Consider the following 21,198-nt stretch of genomic DNA (forward strand, 5'->3'; position numbering starts at 1 on the left):
CATCCATTTTAAAGTGTTACTTAAATTTTTAAATGTATTAAAAAGATAATGTTGCCTTACCTCACACAGTCCCATTTCCAGGAGCAACCACAAATGAGTTCGTGCAAGCTTCGAAAAACCTGACTAGGTGATTTTTTAAAGACGTATTTTTTTAAATTATAAAAGCAACATATGCTCCCCGCGACGTGTTAAGGAAAACACGACGTGTGTAGATAGGAGCCCAGGGCTCGAGGGACAGAGCTAAAGGGACTCGCCGGCCGCGCTCAGTTGTCCCAGGCCCCAGGTCCCGGGTCCCCGGAGCAGGGCCCTGCCTTGCAGTGGCAGCAGCAGGTCGCCAGGTGGTGCTGTGGCGCCGGGCTCCGGAGCTTCGTGACAGGAGGGGAGCTGCCGCGCGCGCGGGGACACGTGACCCGGTCTCTGGCTGGGGCGACGGGATCACGTGACGGGGCCCGGAAGCCGCGGGCCCCGGCCGCTAAGGGGGATGGCTGGGGCTCCGCGCTGAGGCGAGGATCGGTGGGCTGCGCTGCCGCGGGAGCCGGAGCCGGAGCCGAGCCCAAGCCGGAGCTCGAGCGGTGAGTCCTCGCGCTGACGGGCCGGGGCTGGCGGCGAGTCACCGCCTCAGGCAGGACCCACGTCGCCTTTCTGTGGGGCGCAGCGGATGCTCCGGGGCAGGCACTGACCGGCTCGGGGTGCGGGCCCGAGTCTCCTCGGCTTCCCCGCCTCAGCCGCGGTAAGATGCGGACACCCCTCCGGGGATGAGGCGAACTGGAGTCACTGTCTCCCTTGAGCTCTCCTCGCCGTTTGACAGGTGGGGAAACTGAGGTACCGAGATGGGGAAGGTCACCCAGACGACCAGCCAGGCTTCTTCCACGCTTCCCAAAGGGGCCCAGTCGTCTCGGGCAAGTCACCCGCCCTCTGGGGAGCCCTGCTGGGGACTTGCGAATAGTGGGTCTTTGGGTCATAGAACACCAGAACTGGGACCCTTCCCGGGAAATCACCTGGTGCAACCCCCTTCTAGGACAGTTGGGGAAATCGAGGCTCGGGGCTTGCCTAAGGTCACCCAGTGAGTTAGTGGCAGCCGGGCGACTAGAATCCAAGTCTCCCCAAGCTCCAGCAGCTGTTTGCTTTTCAGCACACTGCCTCCTGCGGACAACTTGACATGTGAAAAGGCAGCCTTTTCCCGTCCTCTCCTCTTCTGGCGCTTCCTCTTTCAGCTCTGCTTTCTCCATCTCCCAGATTGGCTCGGCTCTGGGTGTGGTTCCCTGTTCCAATGTTCACGATTTTTTCTGCAGCCTCATCACTCTGCAGGTTTTGCTTCTAACGCCCTGCTATTTTGTGTAAATGGTGCTGAAATATGCAATAAGAATTGGATTATGCTCCTGGGAGGGTAGGTGGCTCCCAGCAGGAGTTGTGGAGAGCCCTGGCATTGACCTGAAGAATGTAAAGACCTGGGCTTTATTTATTTATTTTTAAAAGATTATTTATTTATTTATTTGACAGAGAGAGACACAGCAAGAGAGGGAACACAAGCAGGGGGAGTGGGAGAGGGAGAAGCAGGCTTCCCGCTGAGCGGGGAGCCCGATGCGGGGCTCGATCCCAGGACCCTGGGATCATGACTTGAGCCGAAGTGAAGGCAGACGCCCAACGACTGAGCCACCCAGGCGCCCCAAGCCCTGGGCTTTAGTTTTTCTGTAGCTTGCTTGTCTCATTTGGGGAATATTGGTTATTTGGATGCAGTCATTTGAGGCTTGCTGAAATGAGATAGCGGCATGGTGTAATGGAAAGAACCGAGACTGGGGAACTGGGAGATTTTGTTCTAACTCTGACACTTGCTTTGCAACCTTGGGTGACTCCCATCCTCGAGTGGGTTTGGGTTTCCCAGCCTGTACAATGATGGAGTTGAATCCCTCAGGACCTCTCCTGCTCTGACATTCTGTGCCTCTAGCTCTGTCTTCTAATCCGAGTGGGCTTCCCCCCGTGTACATTACTGTCGCCTTTCGACAAGGGTTAATCCAGTTGTCCAGGAAGCAGCCTCCCTACTTCACTTATTTCTAGGTTACCATGAAATCCTCCTCCGTCTTATCACTGTATTAATTCCAATCTAAATGTTGACAGCTGAAAATGATTTTGACTGTCTTTAATTACTTTAACCACGATCAAGGCCCTCTTTGACTCTTGTTGAGAGCCTAGTCTACAGTAATTAACTTGTACATTTAGAGTATGTTTTCTTTAAAGATGTTTTTGTGGAGGAAGTAAAGGGGACACAAAAGACAGTCTTTTGCTCTGAGTTTGAGACTGTGGGGTGGAGGCTGTATGAAGAAGAGGCTGCTATTTTGCCGGTATTAAGTCTCTCTTCCTTTGTTTTCTGATTGTGCCATGCTGTTATAATGGCCTGCTGTTGATTTCTTATTTTCCCTTTAAACCATGTAGCTGTTCATTCAGCCCCATCTCTCTGGCAGCTTGAAGTTGCTCAGAGCTGTCTTTGTCTATTTTAAAGGCGGATTCCATTTCTTCTGCAGTATTCCTGAGACTACAACTAGGACCAGTGGATGCAAGTGCCAAAGGGAAGTAGTTTTTGGGTGAGCGTAAGAACTTTCAAAGAATAAGAGCTCTTTCATGTTGCAGCACACAACCTGTCACTGGAGGTAATTGTCACTGGACAATTACATCTGGGAATGTTATAGGTTATGTTTATTGTGTTGGGTAAAGCTTTGGACTAGATAAAGTTTGAGGTTTTCTTCCAACTCAGGGTTCTTGTGAAATTCTAGGACTGGACTTGTTAGCATGTAGAATGTCAAGTAGAGTGGGTGTCCACTTTTGTGACTGCTTTATTTTTTCCCCTTGCCTCAGACAACTACTTTCTCTTGTGTGTGTGGTTTTTTTAATTCCTCCTCCCCTCCCCAGGGAGTGTTTCAATTCTTTAAATGCTTGCTATCTCTTCCAAGATCAGATGCTGAAGAGTCATTGTGCTGTTAATGATACATTTCTTCTTTCCACCTTGACCTGAAAGCAAGGTCCTAGAACTGGGCTGAGTGAATGGACTTTGGTTTCTACTTTGGCTGGCCTGGCTCTGATAACCCCTTCCAGAAGTGTGTGACTGACTGACCACTAACATCTAGCCTAGCTTTTCTCTTTGTTCCGCAGAGGAAACTCACACAGAGTCTTTTTACCTCAACCCAAACCTTGGAGGAATCCTGAGTCTCCCTCCTTCAGCTAGGCCTTACTGGGTCTAAGCACACAAAGCTAGCTCTGTTTTATGGGTGTGGGGTTCCATGGATGAGACATTCTAAATGTGCCAAAATAGAAACCTCATGATGTTGCATTTGGTGCCATCTCTTCTTTTCTCTCCCAAACATTTCTCTTGGAAGCCTTGACACCCAGGGCCAGTTCTCAATGACCCTCTATAGTACGAAATACTCTTCTGTGCTTCCCTATTCCGTGAAGTCAGGAATCTATCTGTGTTCCTGGGATGCTCATGGCACATAGACCACCATTTCCAAGATGAGGACCTGGCTCAGCTCTCCAGAGTGATAAAATGGAGAAGAACTGCAGAATTGCACACTCGCATAGTGAACTTTCTGACTTCCTGCTCTTGAACTTCTCTATAGTGATAATTGCATCTAGCTCTGAACTCATGTACTTTTTGTCATGCGGAATTCCCCCTGCACACCTAATCTTGCCCCTGTTTTGTTCCAAGGGAGATTGCAGGGAGGATCGATAATTTATGGTGTGATAGAAGCATGGACTGAGAATCTTGTATGTTGTATTCTAATCCCATGTCTTTAACAGCTGGGGCCTTGGTTTTCTCGCCTTTGATGAGAAGCTGGGGCTTTAGATCTTCTGTAAGTCATGCATGGTACTAACATTTTAGTGGGTTTTAGGATTGTGTGTAAAAAGTGAGCGTGTTTGTCTTGTCAGCACCTCCTGTGCAGAGCCTGCTGAGATCAGCAGCTGCTTTGCGGCTGCCCTCTCACCAGACTCTTTTAGGCAGGAGTCAAATTATGGAATGTACTTCTGTGGTAGGTTAAATGGATTTTTATCTGATGCCCTTTAAAAACAAATCATGTGGAAGTTAGAAATTTTCACTTTCCTCCTTGTAGACCACACATAGCAACACAGTCTGTGTCCTTGTTCATGACTTTGGAATTCCAGCGATAGACAAAAATGCATCTAGAGAATTTGCTGTTTCCTTGGGTTCCAAAGTCTAACCCAGTGTAATTGTTTCAGAATAATGGGTGGCACTTGCAGTCTGCAAATATCACCTATCCATGAACTCTGGTAGGAGATGAGGCCTGGGGTGTACCTATCATAATAAGATCATATGTATTTTTCTAGTGCCTATAAATCCACCTGTAATCAAGATCATTTAGGAAGATGGTTAAAAATAAAAATGCTTAGGTTGAATCAGATTGGGCTGAGAAATCTGTTTGGTTTTTTAAAGCAGTTTTATTGAGATATAATTCACATGGCATGGCATACAGTTCAACCATTTAAAATGTACAATTCAGTGGCTTTTAGTATACTCACAGAGATGTGCAACTATCACCACAATCAATTTTAGAACCTTTTCACCACCCCAAAAGAAACTATTCCTTAGGTGTCCCCTGCTAATTCTTTTTAACTCCGTACCCCAAGCCCTAGGCAACTACTACTCTGTTTCCTATGTCTAGCCAAAGACCTGCCTCTCTCTACTTTCCACCTACTGATCCTATTTCTGACTCATCTTCGCCATCCCACAGGACAAGTCTTATCCATAGGACAGCTTTTAAAAGCAGTTTTTATACCTGCCAAGTTGCCAGTTCTCCAGTTTGAACCTTCTCAGTGCCTCTAGTCATCCCTCCTCAGGCTGGTGCTGAGCCCTGGCTACACCACAGTTTATTATCCCCTTAATAGTATACTGACTGGAACAGAATATAATGCAGAGCAAAACAAACGGTGCTGTCATTCTACCTGTGGTTCTCATCCTCGTGCAACCTAGAATTAGCTGATTTGGTATCTGTTACTAAATCATTGTCGAGCTTATCATCAGCTAACATTCATAAATACTGTTATTTCTTTTCAACATGCATACAGTTGCCAAGCCACATTTGCCGGATCCTGCAGTTGTTTCTCAGACCTTGGATCTATAGATTTTAGCTTCTGTTTGAGCAGTTTCTTAGCAATATTCTGCTGGGGGTAACTTCAATTTTTATACACAACGTAAAGAAGCCTCTTTGCAGTATTTGAAATAAATTGAGTGCCTGGGCCAAGTAAGCAATAGAGTGGCTTCTTTGTTGTTGGGGAGGGGGAGGGGAATTTGTCAGTCCCTGTATCCTGTCCCTTCTCCCTCAGTAATATGCAGGATTCACCTGGAAGGCTCTATTCCTCAGACACTTTGCTATGTTGGAAAATACTAGAAATTAGCTGTTGTTTGCATAGATGATTACATTAGTTGATTCCTGGAATATTAGCACTAGAGAGATGCTGAGAGGTCTTTCAGTTTATTGTCCCTTACCCCTTGCTGCACATTTGGGGTAAATAGAATTATTCCCTGTTACTAAAGAAACTGGCGATAGAGTCAGCCTCAGAACCCAGGCCTTCTGACATACATAGATGCTGACCTATTAGCTTTGCTTGGATAGCAGCTTTCAACTGTTCATATTAAGGTACTTTATAGATATTTTCCCCCTAGCCATCTTATGAGTTTAATTCCCCCAGAACTAGATGACTTCTTTGAATCCTTCCAGCATGTGAGTAAATGATGCCCTTTTAGATATTTAGCAAAGTCACTCTGGTAGTGAAGCTGGGCAGCATCCTCTCTGGGACTTCCAGAGCCTTTACTGGCTTTCTGCCAGGCACTTTCCCTGTGGGATTATGTGGGTCCACTCTTCATTATGGTTGGTGGGGGAAAATGAGATACCCTGGATCACTTAGGGGCCAGAGTAGGGCCAGTTTCCAAAGAATCCCCTGGGACTTGACCCATGGGAGCCTTCAGCACAGAGCTATCCTCTGGCAGCTAGTGTTGGGGGTTGGGCAGGATTGTGATGACCCACAGAGATCCTGTCTCCTCACCAGGTATTTGAGACAGCGCAGCAGATTTATGGTGGGCTTCAGCTGCATGCTGGGGGAGAGAGAGCCTGCTTATAGGCAGGCAGTTGTGCCCGTCTGCCAAGTGTCAGGAGGACTTTTTTGGTAATTTTTAAGATACATGTACTTTGCTTTCCTCCCTTGATTGCAGATTCTTGGAGGGTAGGAAGTTGGCTCTCTCTCGTTACAATATTCCCTCATTGCAAGTGGCAGTGCCTTTAGTAGATGTTTCCAGGTTCAGGCAGGGCAGCAGGATCTATGTTTACTGCTTTGCTGCTACCTGCCTGTAGCAGAGCAGGTTCCTTCATCATTTTGGGGGTTGATTCTTTATTTGTAAAATGATCAGTTTCGAGTGACCTCTGAAGGCTCTTTTAGTAATAGTGTCTAGGATTCTGGGAGCTTACAGACCTCCCAAAATGTATCCTTATCATGTGGCTCAGAGAAGTTGTTCTTCTCTTTTCTGTAGTAACATTACTGAGAAAGTCCACCCTGGAGACAATACCCTCACCATCCTTCCCCAGCACACAACAGAAAGGGTTTCTTCTTTCACCATCTTTACAAAGTTGGCAAATCCATAAAAATAAAAAAGAAGAGTCTGGAGGGGAAGGATTGAAATGAGGGCCAGTGGTGAGCCCTCTCATGCTCCTGCTCTTTGAGCTGCTTGCAATTCTGGCTTATTGCAAGATAAGAGTCCTGGGGTCAGGGAAGAGGGTCACTGGTGACCTCCAAAGAGTACAGGATGGGCCAGAGGTCATGGTGGAGAGAGAGAGAGGAAGTCATCTCTTGGCTCTGGAACCTGATGGGGAATCTGAGCAGAATTGGATGATTTGGAGGGGATTTTTTGAATGCAACAAGGTCCTTTTTCTAATGCATGCAGGAGAAAAGTAAGATGTGGTGAGGACTAGTCAGGTTCTCATCCTCTGAGAGCTTGACTCCTGGGGAAGATGGGCATAGATACAATATAACTGTTGTTCAGTGTTCAAAGAAATCAGCTCAAAGGAGGGGATAGTTACTCCCAACCAAAGACACAGAGAAGGCTTCCTGGAAGCACCTGTCTGCATCTTCCCCCACTCATCCCACGCAGTGCCTCACCTTTGCTCTGTCCAGGTGTATGGTGGCAAATTCAGAAATTTATGAGTGGGATGTTGAGAAGGTTGGGAGACAGAAGCCAAGTGAGCTCAGCCCGCCCATGTGTACTTTGCACTTTTCCCAGTTCCCTTGGTATGAGCCACTGTCACTGTACTTAATTCATAGTGCAGCGGTCACTGAGCTGCTGTGACAATGGCTGCTTCTGCCCCAGAGCCCACCACAGGCTTGGAGCTAAAGGCCCCAGCTGCTGGAGGTCTTAGCAGTGACCCTGTCCCCCCAGCTACCATGTCCACGCAGAGACTTCGGAATGAGGACTACCACGACTACAGCTCCACGGATGTGAGCCCAGAGGAGAGCCCATCCGAAGGCCTAAACAACTTCTCGTCTCAGGGCTCCTACCAGCGGTTTGGGGAAAGTAACAGCACAACGTAAGTAGCTATTTCTTCTTCCCTCCTGGGTGTGACTCATGTTTTTACGTTCTGTATTAGTAACATAGTCTCCCTTAGAGGTATTTTTGCTCCCCTATTTTATCAATTCCCCGTTTTACAGATGGAAGGAAGATATAAAGAGATTGGGTGAGTAACAGCTCTGAGATTTGAGTTCCTTGCTGGCCACTGTCCCTCCCATTTGTTTTATATTCTTTGCTCCTTTCAGCTGTGTTGGTCCCGGAAGGCTGGTGCTGAACATAAGAGAAACTTCTAGAGAGAACATTCTCTTAATTCAGGACCATGGGTCATCTGTGCTAGAACCTCAAATACTTCTAGGCTCAATTGGAAGCTTCATTTGCAGAGTCTCGCCTAGACTTCTGTCCCCATCACCAAAAGGCCAGTTCATTTGGCTAAAGAAGTGGTAAGAGGGAGGAAGGAATAATTTCTCCTGCACTTAAAAAATTCGAGGTTGAGGGGCGCCTGCGTGGTTCAGTGGGTTAAGCATCAGACTCTTGATTTTGGCTCCAGGTCATGATCTCAGGGTTGTGAGATCGAGCCTAACATTGGGCTCCACACTGGGCGTGGAGCCTGCTTAAGATTCTCTCCCTCTACCTCTGCCCCTCCTCTCCCCACTCCCTCTCTTTCCTCCCTCCCCCCACCTAAAAAAATTCGAGGTTGAGAAGAAGAGGTCTGCCTAGCATTCTCTATGGAGGAGTAAGTCTTATCTCTAGAAACTGAATCCCATTCATGACTCATTTGGGTGGAGTTTGGCCCTCTCTGGGCCTTAGTTTCCCCAAATGTAAGAGAAAATTGAGGACCCCACTGTGAAGCTGTGCTGACTGCTAATCACCCACTTGAATTAGAAGATTCAGAGGAGGGTTTTCTACCCCACTGATTTCTCTGACTCAGTCCTGAATCTCAACAGACCCCTGATATTTTCTCTAGATCCCAGCATTCCATCTTTTTTGGCCTGTCTGTTTTTTCCCCAAGCTTAGCTATTATTCTTTCTGCGTTCCCTTGTGGGTTGGGTGTGACTTATCGAGGGATCCTTCATGTGCTAGACTTACGCTTTCCCATGTGACTGCCCAAGCCGACTATTGAAGCTTCTCTTGGAGATCATTACTGGTGAAGCTCCCTCTGGCTGCAGTCTCCCCTGGAGCAGGGCATTTTCTCTTGTGAACTGGGATAGAACTAGAGGATATGGTCTGTCCACATTAGCACTAGCTGATTTCTGCTCCTAAAGATTCCGTCTCTATAGCTTATTTCTCATGTGGCATGCTTTTATAGATTCCCCCATTTGCTTGCAGTGTTGGCTGATGGGAAAGATTGCATAGAAAACAACTGGCAGCAGTGAGGACCATCTTTCCCCTGTTTTCCTAACCTGTCCACTCAGTTCACTTCCCTCAGGCAGAAGGAGCTCCAGATGCAGCCAGTGGCATGTGATAGCTTCCCTTCAGAGGTGAAATACTTCTTCTGAGCTTCTGTCTCCATAGTTTCCTTCCAGTTTTTGCTCCTTCTTGTTCTCAGGCATCAGCTTGTCTGTGCAATGTTTGCCATATGGGGTCTAGATTTTCATTTTTAAAGGGACCTCTCTGAAGTTCAAAACCAACCACTAACAACTTCAGGATGGTAGTTCACAGGTTTTGTATGTATTGTAAGTAATGTATGCTTGTTAGCTATTCTGATTACCTTTTTTTCACATTGGGTTATAACTAGTAGTCAACCTAAAATTATTTCTCCTTGCTTGTTAGAAATTGAGAAAATCAGGAGATACCTTCCTTGGGCTCGTATTGGCATATTTTCCAGGGTATGATTTGTTGTGAGGGCCCATCCTGCTCTGATATTGTGGTATATGGAACCAGGAAAACCCATCTGTAAATGAGATTAGGTATCGCAAGTGATCCGGGGAAAGTTCTCCCTTGGACTTGGAGGGTTGGTTGAGTACTTGCCTGGGGCCTGGATCCACGTAAGCATTTAGGTGTAGAAAATGTGCCAGGTGTGCTTAAGGTATAAGCTGATTCAGGTGACCGTGTTAGCTCTCGTGAATCTCTGATATGTCAGAGTGTTAGAGATAAGTTTTTGAGCTGGATTTCTTGTCTACTGTGCCTTGCTCCACCCTGTTACTAGTTTGCCAAGGAGCAAAGAACGCAGAACAAAGTACGAGGAACAAAATACAAGGAATAAAGTACATGCATGCACATAACTGGCTCTTCTAAGCGTTAGGGATTCAGTGAAAATCCCTAATCGGGGGTGCAGATAGGAAGCCCAGACACTTCCATAATGGCGTGTTTAGTGAGGTTATTTCCTAACACTTGATGTTGTCAAGCTATTGACTGCTTTGACAACAGCCTCATTTTATTCTATTGGGCAAGTTTTTCTTCTTGTTGCCCTATTGGGTCACATTAGACCAGCTGTTGATCGAGCTTTGGTACTTTTTCCCAGGCTGGCAGGCTGAGAATCCAGTTGACCGAAACTGCTTTCTCTAGGTTATCTAGGGCAGCTGTTTGCAAAGTGTGGTCTTCAGACCCTTTGGGGTTTCTGAGACCATTTCAAGAAGTCTGTGAAATTGAAACTATTTTCATAATAATGCTAAGATGTTATTTGTCTTTTCACTGTGTTGACGTTTACACGGATAGTTCAGCAGCAGTGGTGGGTAAAATTGCTGATACATTAGCATAAACCAGGGCAGTGCCACCAACTTATGCTAGTCATTGTATTTTTTGCTGCCACACATGTACGAAGAATAAGCCAGTTTCACTTAAGCAGGTCCTTGATGAAGCAGATTACTTATTTTATTACTTAACCCTTCAGTACAGAGTTTTAAATAATCTGTGTGACCAAATGAGAAGTAGACATGAAATACTTCTACTGCCTACCAAATATGATACTTGCCTCAAGGACAAGACCTTGAGTGACTATTGGAATTGTGAGTTGAACTAATTGCTTTTTTTATTTTTTGTAGAGCACTATTTTTGCTAGAAAGAACTAACAAACTGTAGGTTATTCAGACCTGAGTATTTGGCAGTACTGAGTACTTCATTTCTTGAAAATGAAAGGAATGAGACCATCACCTCAAGAAAAAACAATCAATGGTATTTGTTGCCCACAATAAAATTTGAGCTTTCAAGCAAAACTAGAAAAAAAACTAGTATCCAACCCTGAGCTTGACAGCTTCCCTCTATTTAAAGACTTCTGATAAGATTAGTGATATTAATAAATGGGATTTTTTCAGACACTGTATAATGAAATATGCCAGCATTTGGAAGATCTGCATAATTCAGGGAACTAGTATCTTCCAAATGGCCAGTGTGATACTAGAAAATTGTGCATGAGTAAAAGATCCATTTGAAGGGCAAGATCACCAGTAGGTTTTAATGTGATAGGATCTTGAAAAGTTCAGACTCCACATTATAACTAACTTCTAAGAAACAACCACGTGTCGAATTTCGGTGTAGTATCAAAGGAAAATTACCACAATTGTCTGAAGAGACTATTAAAACACATTCCAACTGCATGTCTGCATGAGGACAGATATTCTTTATGTACTTCAACCAAAACAACATATCACAACAGATTGAATGCAGAAGTAGATAATCCAGCTATCAAGCAAAACATTAAAGAGGTTTGCAGAAAAGGTAAATTAATGCCATTTTTTATTTTGGAAAATAGAACTACTTTTCATTAAAAATCTGTTATTTTAAAAAATAGTAACAATTTAAGGGGCACCTGGGTGGCTCAGTCAGTTAAGTGTCTGCCTTTGGCTTGGGTTGTGATCCCAGGGTCCTGGGATCAAGCCCCGTGTCAGACTCCCTGCTCGTCATTGAGCCTGCTTCTCCCTCTCCCTCTACCCTTCCCTCCCTTGTGCTCTTTTGCTTGCTGTCTCTCGCTTTCACGAATAAATGGATAAAAATCTTCAAAAAAAATAATAACAGTTTAAAAAATCTGTTATTTATATTTACATGTAATTTGTTATTTTAAGTAATTAATATTTTTTTAATTTCTCAACTTTCACTTGTAATATATATCACCAGATGTAATTCATATAAGCAAAAGCTATTTGGTATCCTCAATAATTTATAAGTGTATAAAGGGCTCCCGAGAAAAAAAGTGTAAAAACTACTGATTTAGAACATAAACAGAACTATAGAGATTTGCAAGGTTCCCTTCCTATATCCCCCATAATTAAGACTTTGCAGTCCGTGGAGTTTATTTTTTGATACCCTGTGGTTTTGGGTGATCCAAGCTTGGGGCCATTGATTAAAAAGAATAATGTTAGCCAGTTGCCTAGAATCCTGGTGTTTTAGAGCTGAAGAGATGTTGGCAAGTATGTGTCCTATCCAGTCCCCTCATTCTACAGCTGAGACAAAGGTCCAGACAAGGGAGGGGAATTGTCATATGGAGTTAACTGGCAGAGCCAGGGCTAAAAGGGACATTATCTCCTATAAAACCCAGCTCAGAGACATTTTGGGGAGGCCTCTGGTAGGCAAGTGAGTTTTGCTACAATGCTTACTTTTGCCTGGAGTGGATTAAACATTTGCTAAAATAGACATTTGTTTGGCCCATCGCCCTGCCCATAATCTCTTGGTCACTTGGCTGCTGATAATGAAGGAGTCACCCCTATACCCTTGGTCCTTAAGCTGTTTCCCCAGGATAGTCCAGGAGAGTGCTCAGCCTCTTCTCATTTAGATTCAAAGACATTTTCTTGATCTTTCCTGAAAAGCTTTGGGACAGTAGGAAGGTCAAGAGGTTTTCTTCCTGGAGGTAGGAGAAAGGTTACCAAAAGTAAAATTCCATTTCAGAGAGTGTAGATAGGTCATATTTATTATGGTCTTTAGGAGTTAACACATCTTATTTGCTTTCAGTTTCTACTGAATTGCAGATGTGAAGAAATATATGGAAGCATCATTTAGGAGGGATTTAGGGTATTTGTGCAAAAGAATTTCCAGACAGTGCCAGGGGCCAAATCTTGAGTGAGTCTGTGATTGGGGGCAAAGTGATGCTGTATTTGACCTGTTTTGTATCCTAGAGGTAACAGGATAGAAAATGCAGCAGATGAGGGTACTTCTCTGCTGTCAGTCCTTTGAGGAGTTACCATTCTCTACAGATAGCTCACCGTCACCCCACCCAAGTGGCCACAAAACTGACACACTCCTCTGTGTTGGTGCCCCGAGTCTCTCTCTGGGCTTGTGTTCCCAGGCCTTTCTTCCCCATGGGCACACTGGCAAGCTCTGTCTATCCTGCTGGGCTGGGCTCAGGTCTCCCCTCTGTGACCCCTCACCTGCTTCCCCTTCCCCCTCCCTGTTCCTGGGCACTTCTTAAGAAGACATCTTTCTGTCTGGATGGTTATTAATGTATCTGCCTTATTTTCATTGAGACATTATTAATTTCTAGAGACCGAGGTCCATATCTGATTCATACTTACTTCTACCACTGTATTAACACAATGTTTTACATATAACGGATAGTATTTGCTGAGTGAAAAAATGAATGAGGATGCATGAAAGGCTTTATAATTACAGCTTGAGGTGGACAGTCTGTATAACAGGTGAGGGGAAAATCTGTCCTCAAAGCAGAAGGATAAATTAGGTGACATTTGAAGAGGCCTTCTCCAATCCTAGGACTCTGGCATTTGACTTTTTTTATATTTTGTTTTATTTTATTATGTTATGTTCGTCACCATACAATACATCATTAGTGTTTTTTTTTTTGTTTTGTTTTGTTTTAAGATTTTATTTATTTATTTGACAGAGAGAGACAGCGAGAGAGGGACACAAGCAGGAGGAGTGGGAGAGGGAGAAGCAGGCTTCCCGCAGAGCAGGGAGCCCGATGCGGGGCTCGATCCCAGGACTCCGGGATCATGACCCGAGCCGAAGGCAGACGCCTAACGACTGAGCCACCCAGGCGCCCCCATCATTAGTTTTTGATGTGGTGATCCACGATCCATTGTTTTCATATAACACCCAGTGCTCCATGCAGTACATGCCCTCTTTAATACCCATCACCGGACTTTTTTTAAACGCAAAGTACACCAGGGACTGGCTGATTGTGGTGCCGTATTCCTTTTGATCTGTTTACTTCGCATAAAAATTTCTGTTATGGGTTCTGGGCTTCTATTTTTTATTTCCCTCATCTTTCTCTCACACCAGTGTCTGTACTTCACACTTACGCTTGTCATCCTCTGTTGCAGTTTTGGATCTGAGTCTTTACAGTGGACAGCTCTGGTGAAATGTAGGCCAGAGCCACTAGGCAAGGATAAAGTGCCTACAGAGAGCCCCGGTGTCCCTCTGGTCTAATCTCCAAGAGAGCTGGGGTTCTTGGAGATGCCACAGGGAACAGAGCTTATAGCACAGAGGCCAGGAGAGGACTCGGGGGTCAGACTGCCTGGGTTTGAATCCTGACTAAACTCTTTACTAGGTGTGTGACCTTGAGCAAGTGTTTTCCTCATCCATAAAATAAATACATATCTCATAGGGTTGTTGTGGAAATTGAATGAGATAATGCATGAAAGCGCTTAGCACAGTGCGACATGATTAATAAATGTTAGCTATCATTATTGTTAACATGCCCTTGTCTACTTTCTTCACTTCAGATGGTTCCAGACTTTGATCCACCTGTTAAAAGGCAACATTGGCACAGGACTCCTGGGGCTGCCTCTGGCAGTGAGAAATGCTGGCATCTTGGTAAGGGTCTGCATTGGCAGAGGGAAGAATCATGACAAATTTTAGGAGATGGTGTGTGTTTTTTTTAAATCTATCTCATTTAAAACATTTAAAAATGGAGAGCTTTTTAATTCAGCTGAAGAAAGAGCAAAATTCAAGTGTTCATTCACTTAAACATATTTATTGAGGGCCTTCTGTGTGTTAGATGTTGTTCTAGGCTCTGAATATTATTGGTGAATAAAGAAGAGATTCTTGCCCTCATGGCGCTTACTCTGTGGTGAGGAGGATGTACTTAAAATGTCTCAGAGTTTCTATCAATAATATTAACTAATGAATTAGTAACAGAAGTTTGTTAGTTTTCTACATAGTCCTTCCACACCCCACCCCTAGGAGGCCAACTCTGAGAATTTTACTTTTTCTTTTATGATTCATCCCCTATAGGCTATAATCTAAAGCCATTTGGTTTCTCTAGAGCTGGAGAGAGCTCAGAGATGTGGATGGCCCTTAGTTAAGGGCCGTTTTTCCTGATCTGGCATTGCTCTAATGAGAACTTTCCCCTTCCCTCCACCCCTTCACCTGTCTCTTCTTCCCAGACCACAGGAACCTTCTGTTTGGCTGATGTATAGCTGTTTTAGAACAGCCTTATCTTGTGTCATTTCGAAGGCATGCTAAGGTTCAGATGGTGCCCTTCTCGCCAAGCTGATCTCCATGATCACATTTCTCTCTGTAATGCTGTGCCAGAAGTTCTGTCACTGGAAGGTGCCTTAGTAGCGTTTTGATCATTTCCAAATCCAGTCTCCATGGACTCACTCCTAATTCTACCTGCTTGTCTCTCTCTTTCTTGTCCACAACACCTGTCTCCAGATGGGTCCCCTCAGCCTGCTGGTGATAGGCCTTGTAGCTGTGCACTGCATGGGTATCCTGGTGAAATGCGCTCACCACTTCTGCCGCAGGTGAGAGCCCTCTGAGTTGCCAAATTGTCCTTTTGGGTTCTGTTACTAGCACTGAAAGAGAGGACTTAGGCAGACCACTCCAAATTCTTTGTGCTAGCTAAAGGTGACTGCTAATTATTGCAGCACTCCCTTTCCCTGGTTATTTTTGTGTTCCTTTTCAGTTTGTTGTTATCTGTCATATTTACTTATGTCCAGGGGACAGAGACCACATTCTACTTCCATGTGCTTTGTAGTATTTACCCCACTGAAATGTTTCTACCAGATGGCTGTTAATTATAAGAAAGTAACTGGCCTGTCGACTTAACATTTTCTGGTCCTTGAAAGCATTAGATGCAGGACTCAGTGGTTTCTCCAGTGACAGGTGGGGAACTGGCCCCGGTCTCAGTGAGCTACCTTTGTTCTGCCACTTATTGTCAAACCCACACACTCTGCCCTTCCTCTCCCCAACCCCAGGCTGAACAAGCCCTTTGTGGACTATGGGGACACAGTGATGTACGGACTGGAATCCAGCCCCAGCTCCTGGCTCCGGAACCACGCACACTGGGGAAGGTAAACAGTTTTCTCTTTTGTTGCTGCTGTGAACTCCCAGAGTGGAGGCCTTCAGACAGGGAGGAGAGATGTGGCAGATAGTATGAGCAATGGAAAGAGCATTGGGTCTGTGGATTTGGCTTCTAGCTCAGATCTGCAAGCACTCTTCTGGTGGCCTTGGCTCTGTGACGCCTTTCTTCTCTGGTCCTTGGTTTCCTCATTGGTAAACTGGCCGTTCTAGCTTTGGCAGTCTATGACGAGTGATTATTTTTTAATTCACTCATTTGTTCAGTAAAGATATTTAAGCACTCTCTTATAAGTGGTGCACTTATTCTAGGTTTTGGGAGGAGGGCTCCTCCTGGGGTAAGTTATGTGGTCCTGGTCCTCTAGGGACTTGTAGTCTCTGTAAGGAGAAGGATGTGTGGGAAGCTTGAGGACAAGAGATCCGGAATAATCTATACCAGTAGAGAGAGTATCATGAGCTAGCAGTGCATCCTAGAAGCTCAGACAGGGAGGAGATTTAAGGACTATTCCCTGTGCCAGATGAGAAGTGCACATGATAGGTGCTTTAAGGGAAGGACACTGGGCAGGAGAAGGAAGGCTTCAAAGAAGAGATGAGCTGAGCTAGAACCAATGGTTTATTGGGGAAAGACACATTTCAAGAGATGGGGGGGTGTTTGGAAATTTCTCCTTATGGTAACTTTTCATATGCCTAGAGGGAAATATCTAATTTTTGTTTCCTGTTTGAGTAAATGATATGTGTATAGATAGAGCATTGATATCATTAGGTGCCAATTCCTTTTCTATTCTTTTTTATTTTTTTTAAAGATTTATTTATTTATTTGAGAGAGAGGTAGAAAGAGTGCACTTGTGTGCATGAGGGTGGGCAGAAGGAGAGAGAGGATCTCAAGCAGACTCCCCGCTGAGCATGGAGCCCGACGTGGGGCTCCATCTCACGACCCTGAGATCATGACCTGAGCCGAAATCAAGAGTCAGATGCTAACTGACTGAGTCACCTAGGCGCCCCTCTATTCTTTTTAAATTGAACTACATTAAAGCTCTGTTCTCCAGGAAAACTTCTTGTGGTCATCGGGAGGTTTTTATAGTTCACACGTAGTCAGCTTCCTCCTGTGATGCAGGTTTATTTTGCGATTCTTTCAGCAGGATCATTCTCTGTGACTAGGAGAAGCCATAGTGCCAAGTGGCCACCACTGGTTGGCTGGTTGGTTGTTGATTGATTCTTTCTTCCCTCCCTCCTTTCCATCCTTCTTCTCTTCTCTCCTGTCTTCCCCTCTGTTTTCTCTCTTTATCCCCAACTCCCACCCCTCTTTCCCCATCCCTCCTCCTTCCTTCCTTATTGCCTTACTTTCTTTCTTTCTTTAATGAAGTTCATGTATGTTCATGGTAAAAAAAATTTTTTTTGAACAAAATAGGCATTCATAAAGTGAAAAATAAAAGTGTATGCTGGTCACAGTTGCATGGGTATACTTCTGGAATTTTCTGTATGTATACAAACATACACATGTTCTTAACCTTTTTTTTTTACACAAATTGACCATACTGTGCATACTATTTGGAAATTTGGTTTTTTTCTATTAAAGGTTCTAGACATATCTCTATCAGCACATATAGGTGTAACATATTCTTTCTCCCTGCTGTATACTGCTCCATTTAAGAATGGTTTGTCATTTAATCATTTTCCTTTTGATGACCCTTTCTTTAGGTTGTCACCAGCTGTTGTTGTAACAGTGCTTCCACCAGCGGTCTGTTCTGGTACATCTATTCCTGTGTATTTATGTGAGAGTAGGTTGGTTCTTGGATCCAAGTTAGAGAAAGAGACGGTGAAGGGGTCTACTTCCTGGGCTTTATGCTGAGGGCTCCCTGTAGTTTTAGAAGAAATGGTGTGAGATGGCATGGGCAGGCCGTGGGGAGGAGGAGGACAAAGGGACTAGTCTGTGGTCCTGGTGTGTATGCTCCACTCTGGCCATTCTGATTTGGGATTGCCTGACCCCATGCAGCATTCCACACAAGACATAGGAAGGGGACCTCAGTCACCACACAGGACCTTCTTCACCTTCCTCCAAAGCTCCAGACTGGTGGCACCTAGCACAATTTCTCCTTTTATCAGGGCACACTCATCCTTGTCATCTGGTGGGAAGGGTCTATCATGACCTGGGAAAAAGCACTGTTCAAACACATATCTCTCTGGGAATCTTGCTTTTTATCCTCCTGATCTTTGTATTCTTCCCTTCCCCATCTGCAGGCACATTGTGGACTTCTTCCTGATCGTCACGCAGCTGGGATTCTGCTGTGTCTATTTTGTCTTTCTGGCTGACAACTTTAAACAGGTAAGGCCCTGGTTTAAAAAAAAAAATGGCAAGAGATGAGTGGACTTTTAGTTTAGGATTCCTTCTAAGCCAGTTTTGGTCAACAAAAGAATTAAGATTTTTAACATCTTACATAGAATAGTGTCTTTTGCTTAATTTCATCTAAAGACCTAGGGCACTGAGAAACTTCAAGATACCATGTCTAGCCTCCTGTCTTTAGGTAAGATATGATCAAACCCAGCTGAGACAGTTGGGTTACTGATGACAATTATGAAGATCTTGGAAGATGGTTCACTGGCTGCAGGCTTCTGTATGGCTTTGTTCACATACGGAGTCTTTAGTTAGGAGCCCCTTTTGGTGGGAGGTACACTGGCCTTTGCCATTTGAGAGGCCTTTTCTGTTGCATTTCTTCCCCTCAATTTAGGTGATAGAAGCAGCCAATGGGACCACCAACAACTGCCACAACAATGAGACAGTGATTCTGATGCCCACCATGGACTCGCGGCTCTACATGCTTACCTTCCTGCCCTTCCTGGTGCTGCTGGTTTTTGTCAGGAACCTCCGAGCCCTGTCCATCTTCTCTCTGTTGGCCAACATCACCATGCTGGTTAGCCTGGTTATGCTCTACCAGTTCATTGTGCAGGTAAGAGCCAAGGCTCTCCCTCTGCCTATTATATAATCAAAGAAGCAAACGAAACAAGTAAGTGGAACGTAAATAGGGATATGTTACTTATGTGTGGTATATTTACATTAGGGGTTCTCAACTTTGGGACTAGTGACATTTTGGGCCAGATAATTTTTTGTCATGGGGGGGCTGTCCTGTGCGACGTGGGATGTTTTGCAGCATCCCTGCTTTCTACCTACTAGGTGCTAGTAGCAGCCATGCCCCAAGTTATGACAACCAAAAATGTCCCCAGACATTGAGAAATGTGCTGAGGGGTGGGGGTGGTGGTATGTGTGTGTGTGCAGAATCATCCCCATTGAGTTCACTGTGTTAGACTTTTTTCCAATTGGATAGTTAGTACATGAATCATTGTATAATGGGAAAATAGAAGAATATTAAGGTGAAAACAAAATCAACTTCTCTGCCTTAATACTTAGATAAAATAATGCCTTACCGCTCCAGTTATGTATTTATTTGTCAAAATTATAAATCCAGTTATTGTCTCCCCACCTCTTACAGAGCCCATGTGGGCAGGTGTGTAGGTAGTCCAAGAGAGGACATCTGTATGTTGATGGGTAGAAGACCAGGCTGAGAAAAATGTGCCCTGAAACACTGTGGCTCTTTATAGATGAGACAGTGCATTTTGCCAAGACTTGAGAAGAGGAAAAGAGTGAAAGCCAGGGAATAAAAGCATAACTTTAAAAAAGATATTTAAATTTAATTCTCTAAAGAACTCATCAGCACCTTTTCATTAAGATGCAGACAGCACAAATGTTGAAAACCACATGCCCACTTTCTCTCAGGGACTCACTGTATGTGATTGGTCTGTCTCTATCTAGGTCTTATGAATGTATCTACACACTGTATTAGTATGTAGAGAAATATGTAAAACAAAAGTATGTCTTGTTTTTTTTTTAACATGGTTTTAAAAATTATTAGATGTAGGGGCGCCTGGGTGGCTCAGTCAGTTAAGCATCTGCCTTCGGCTCAGGTCATGATCCCAGGGTCCTGGGATCGAGCCCCACATCGGGCTACCTGCTTGGCAGGAAGCCTGCTTCTCCCTCTCCTGCTCCGCCTGCTTGTGTTCCCTCTCTCGCTGTCTCTCCCTCTGTCAAATAAATAAATAAAATCTTTAAAAAAATTTTATTAGATGTAGTATTCATCTACCTTGCTTTTTTTTCCCCTTGACAATGCCTCAGGGAGCTTTCCATGTTGATACACATAGTTTTACCTCATTCTTTCTAATTGCTACATAGTATTTCAGAGAATAGATGCACCATAGGTTATTGAACCAGTCCCCATTCAGTGGACTGTCAGGTCACTTATAATTTTTAGTGTTATTTTAGTATTAGGACAGTGAATATTCTCCGGCCTTCCTTTTTGTAGACACGTATAAATACTTCTCCAAGGTATTTATGTAGAGGTATAGCTGCTAAAGAGTGTGCACTTTTGAATTTTTATTTTGCCATGTTGCTTTTTCCAAAAGCTACTTACCAATTTCATAGACTCCCTCCCATAGTGCATAAGTAGATGTATTGTCAATCTTTTTAATTTCGGTCAGTCTGACAGGTGAACATTGACTCATTTTAATACAGTCTGCTTAACAGTGACCCGGTCGCTCACTGATACGGTTTCTAGGAAAGCAGTGCATTGTAAAACAGCACTTCCTGCACTGAGGATATGATATAATGAATTTAGATTAACATTGTACTCAGTGAGCATTTACTGGTTCTCCCCTGTCTTAGGAAGTCGGATGGGTGGCGGATAATTGACTCTTCTTCTGCAGAACTGGTTTTTAAAAATAAAATAAACTGCTGTCCGTTACTGTTTTTTATGTGAATGGAAGGAGGTCCCGTGAACGCATGATTGACCATTTCCAGAGAGTTTCCGTCTCTACCTCTGTCAAATTAAGTTAAAACAAGGAAGGGTAAATAAATGCATGATTTAACTTTGTAATTAGAGATCTCAATCAGTGCCTGGGACACACCACAGTGGACATTAAAGTGAGCGAGGCAAGCTCACATGGACGCACACAGGTGCTGCATTTAATTTGAAAGCATGGCAGGTCGTTGGACTGCAGTGGTTGCCGTGAACGCAGGGCTGGGATGGGAATATGGGTTCCGACAGTGTCTCAGTCCCAGGTGAAGACAGTGTCCGTTCAGAGCATTGTCTGTGTGTCGTGCAACTGGCACGTGCGGATGAGGCAGCCCTGCTGATTTCTTCAGAGCGAGTGTGAGCCTGCCTCTGGGCTCAGCCAGGAGCCGTGTGTAAGATCACACAGTGCTCTCTGCTCTGGGGGAGCTGGGGAGGATGGTGGTTTGGCTGTGTGCTGAGTAGCTTCATTTTGATGTGATATGTAGGTGTGTAGGTATGTAAGATGCTCCCTTTGGGTCACTTTTGTTGCTGATGCTGTTGTTACTGCTGTCTTGTCTTGGCATCTTCTCCCGCTGTCTGGTGTTTCTGAATTTTTTCCCAGTCCTGAGC

At 44.5% G+C, this 21,198-nt stretch overlaps 1 protein-coding gene across 4 annotated transcripts in view; it reads left to right on the forward strand.

The window, feature by feature from the left end:
• The first annotated feature begins 445 nt into the window (after nucleotides 1–445).
• Nucleotides 446–21,198, forward strand: part of LOC118006659 (proton-coupled amino acid transporter 1) — a 62,231-nt gene continuing 41,478 nt past the window's right edge. For all 4 annotated transcript variants that reach the window (XM_034999380.1, XM_034999382.1, XM_034999383.1 and 1 more), the window contains exons 1-7: nucleotides 446–572; nucleotides 7,436–7,583; nucleotides 14,173–14,263; nucleotides 15,107–15,195; nucleotides 15,649–15,744; nucleotides 17,987–18,071; nucleotides 18,475–18,693. In XM_034999380.1, coding sequence (XP_034855271.1) covers nucleotides 7,441–7,583; nucleotides 14,173–14,263; nucleotides 15,107–15,195; nucleotides 15,649–15,744; nucleotides 17,987–18,071; nucleotides 18,475–18,693 — 723 coding nt within the window. In that variant the 5' untranslated portion in view covers nucleotides 446–572; nucleotides 7,436–7,440. The remainder of the gene's footprint in view (nucleotides 573–7,435; nucleotides 7,584–14,172; nucleotides 14,264–15,106; nucleotides 15,196–15,648; nucleotides 15,745–17,986; nucleotides 18,072–18,474; nucleotides 18,694–21,198) is intronic.

Source organism: Mirounga leonina, unplaced genomic scaffold (genome assembly GCF_011800145.1).
Source record: "Mirounga leonina isolate KUSES-001 unplaced genomic scaffold, KU_Mleo_1.0 Mir_98, whole genome shotgun sequence".
Lineage (NCBI taxonomy): Eukaryota > Metazoa > Chordata > Mammalia > Carnivora > Phocidae > Mirounga > Mirounga leonina.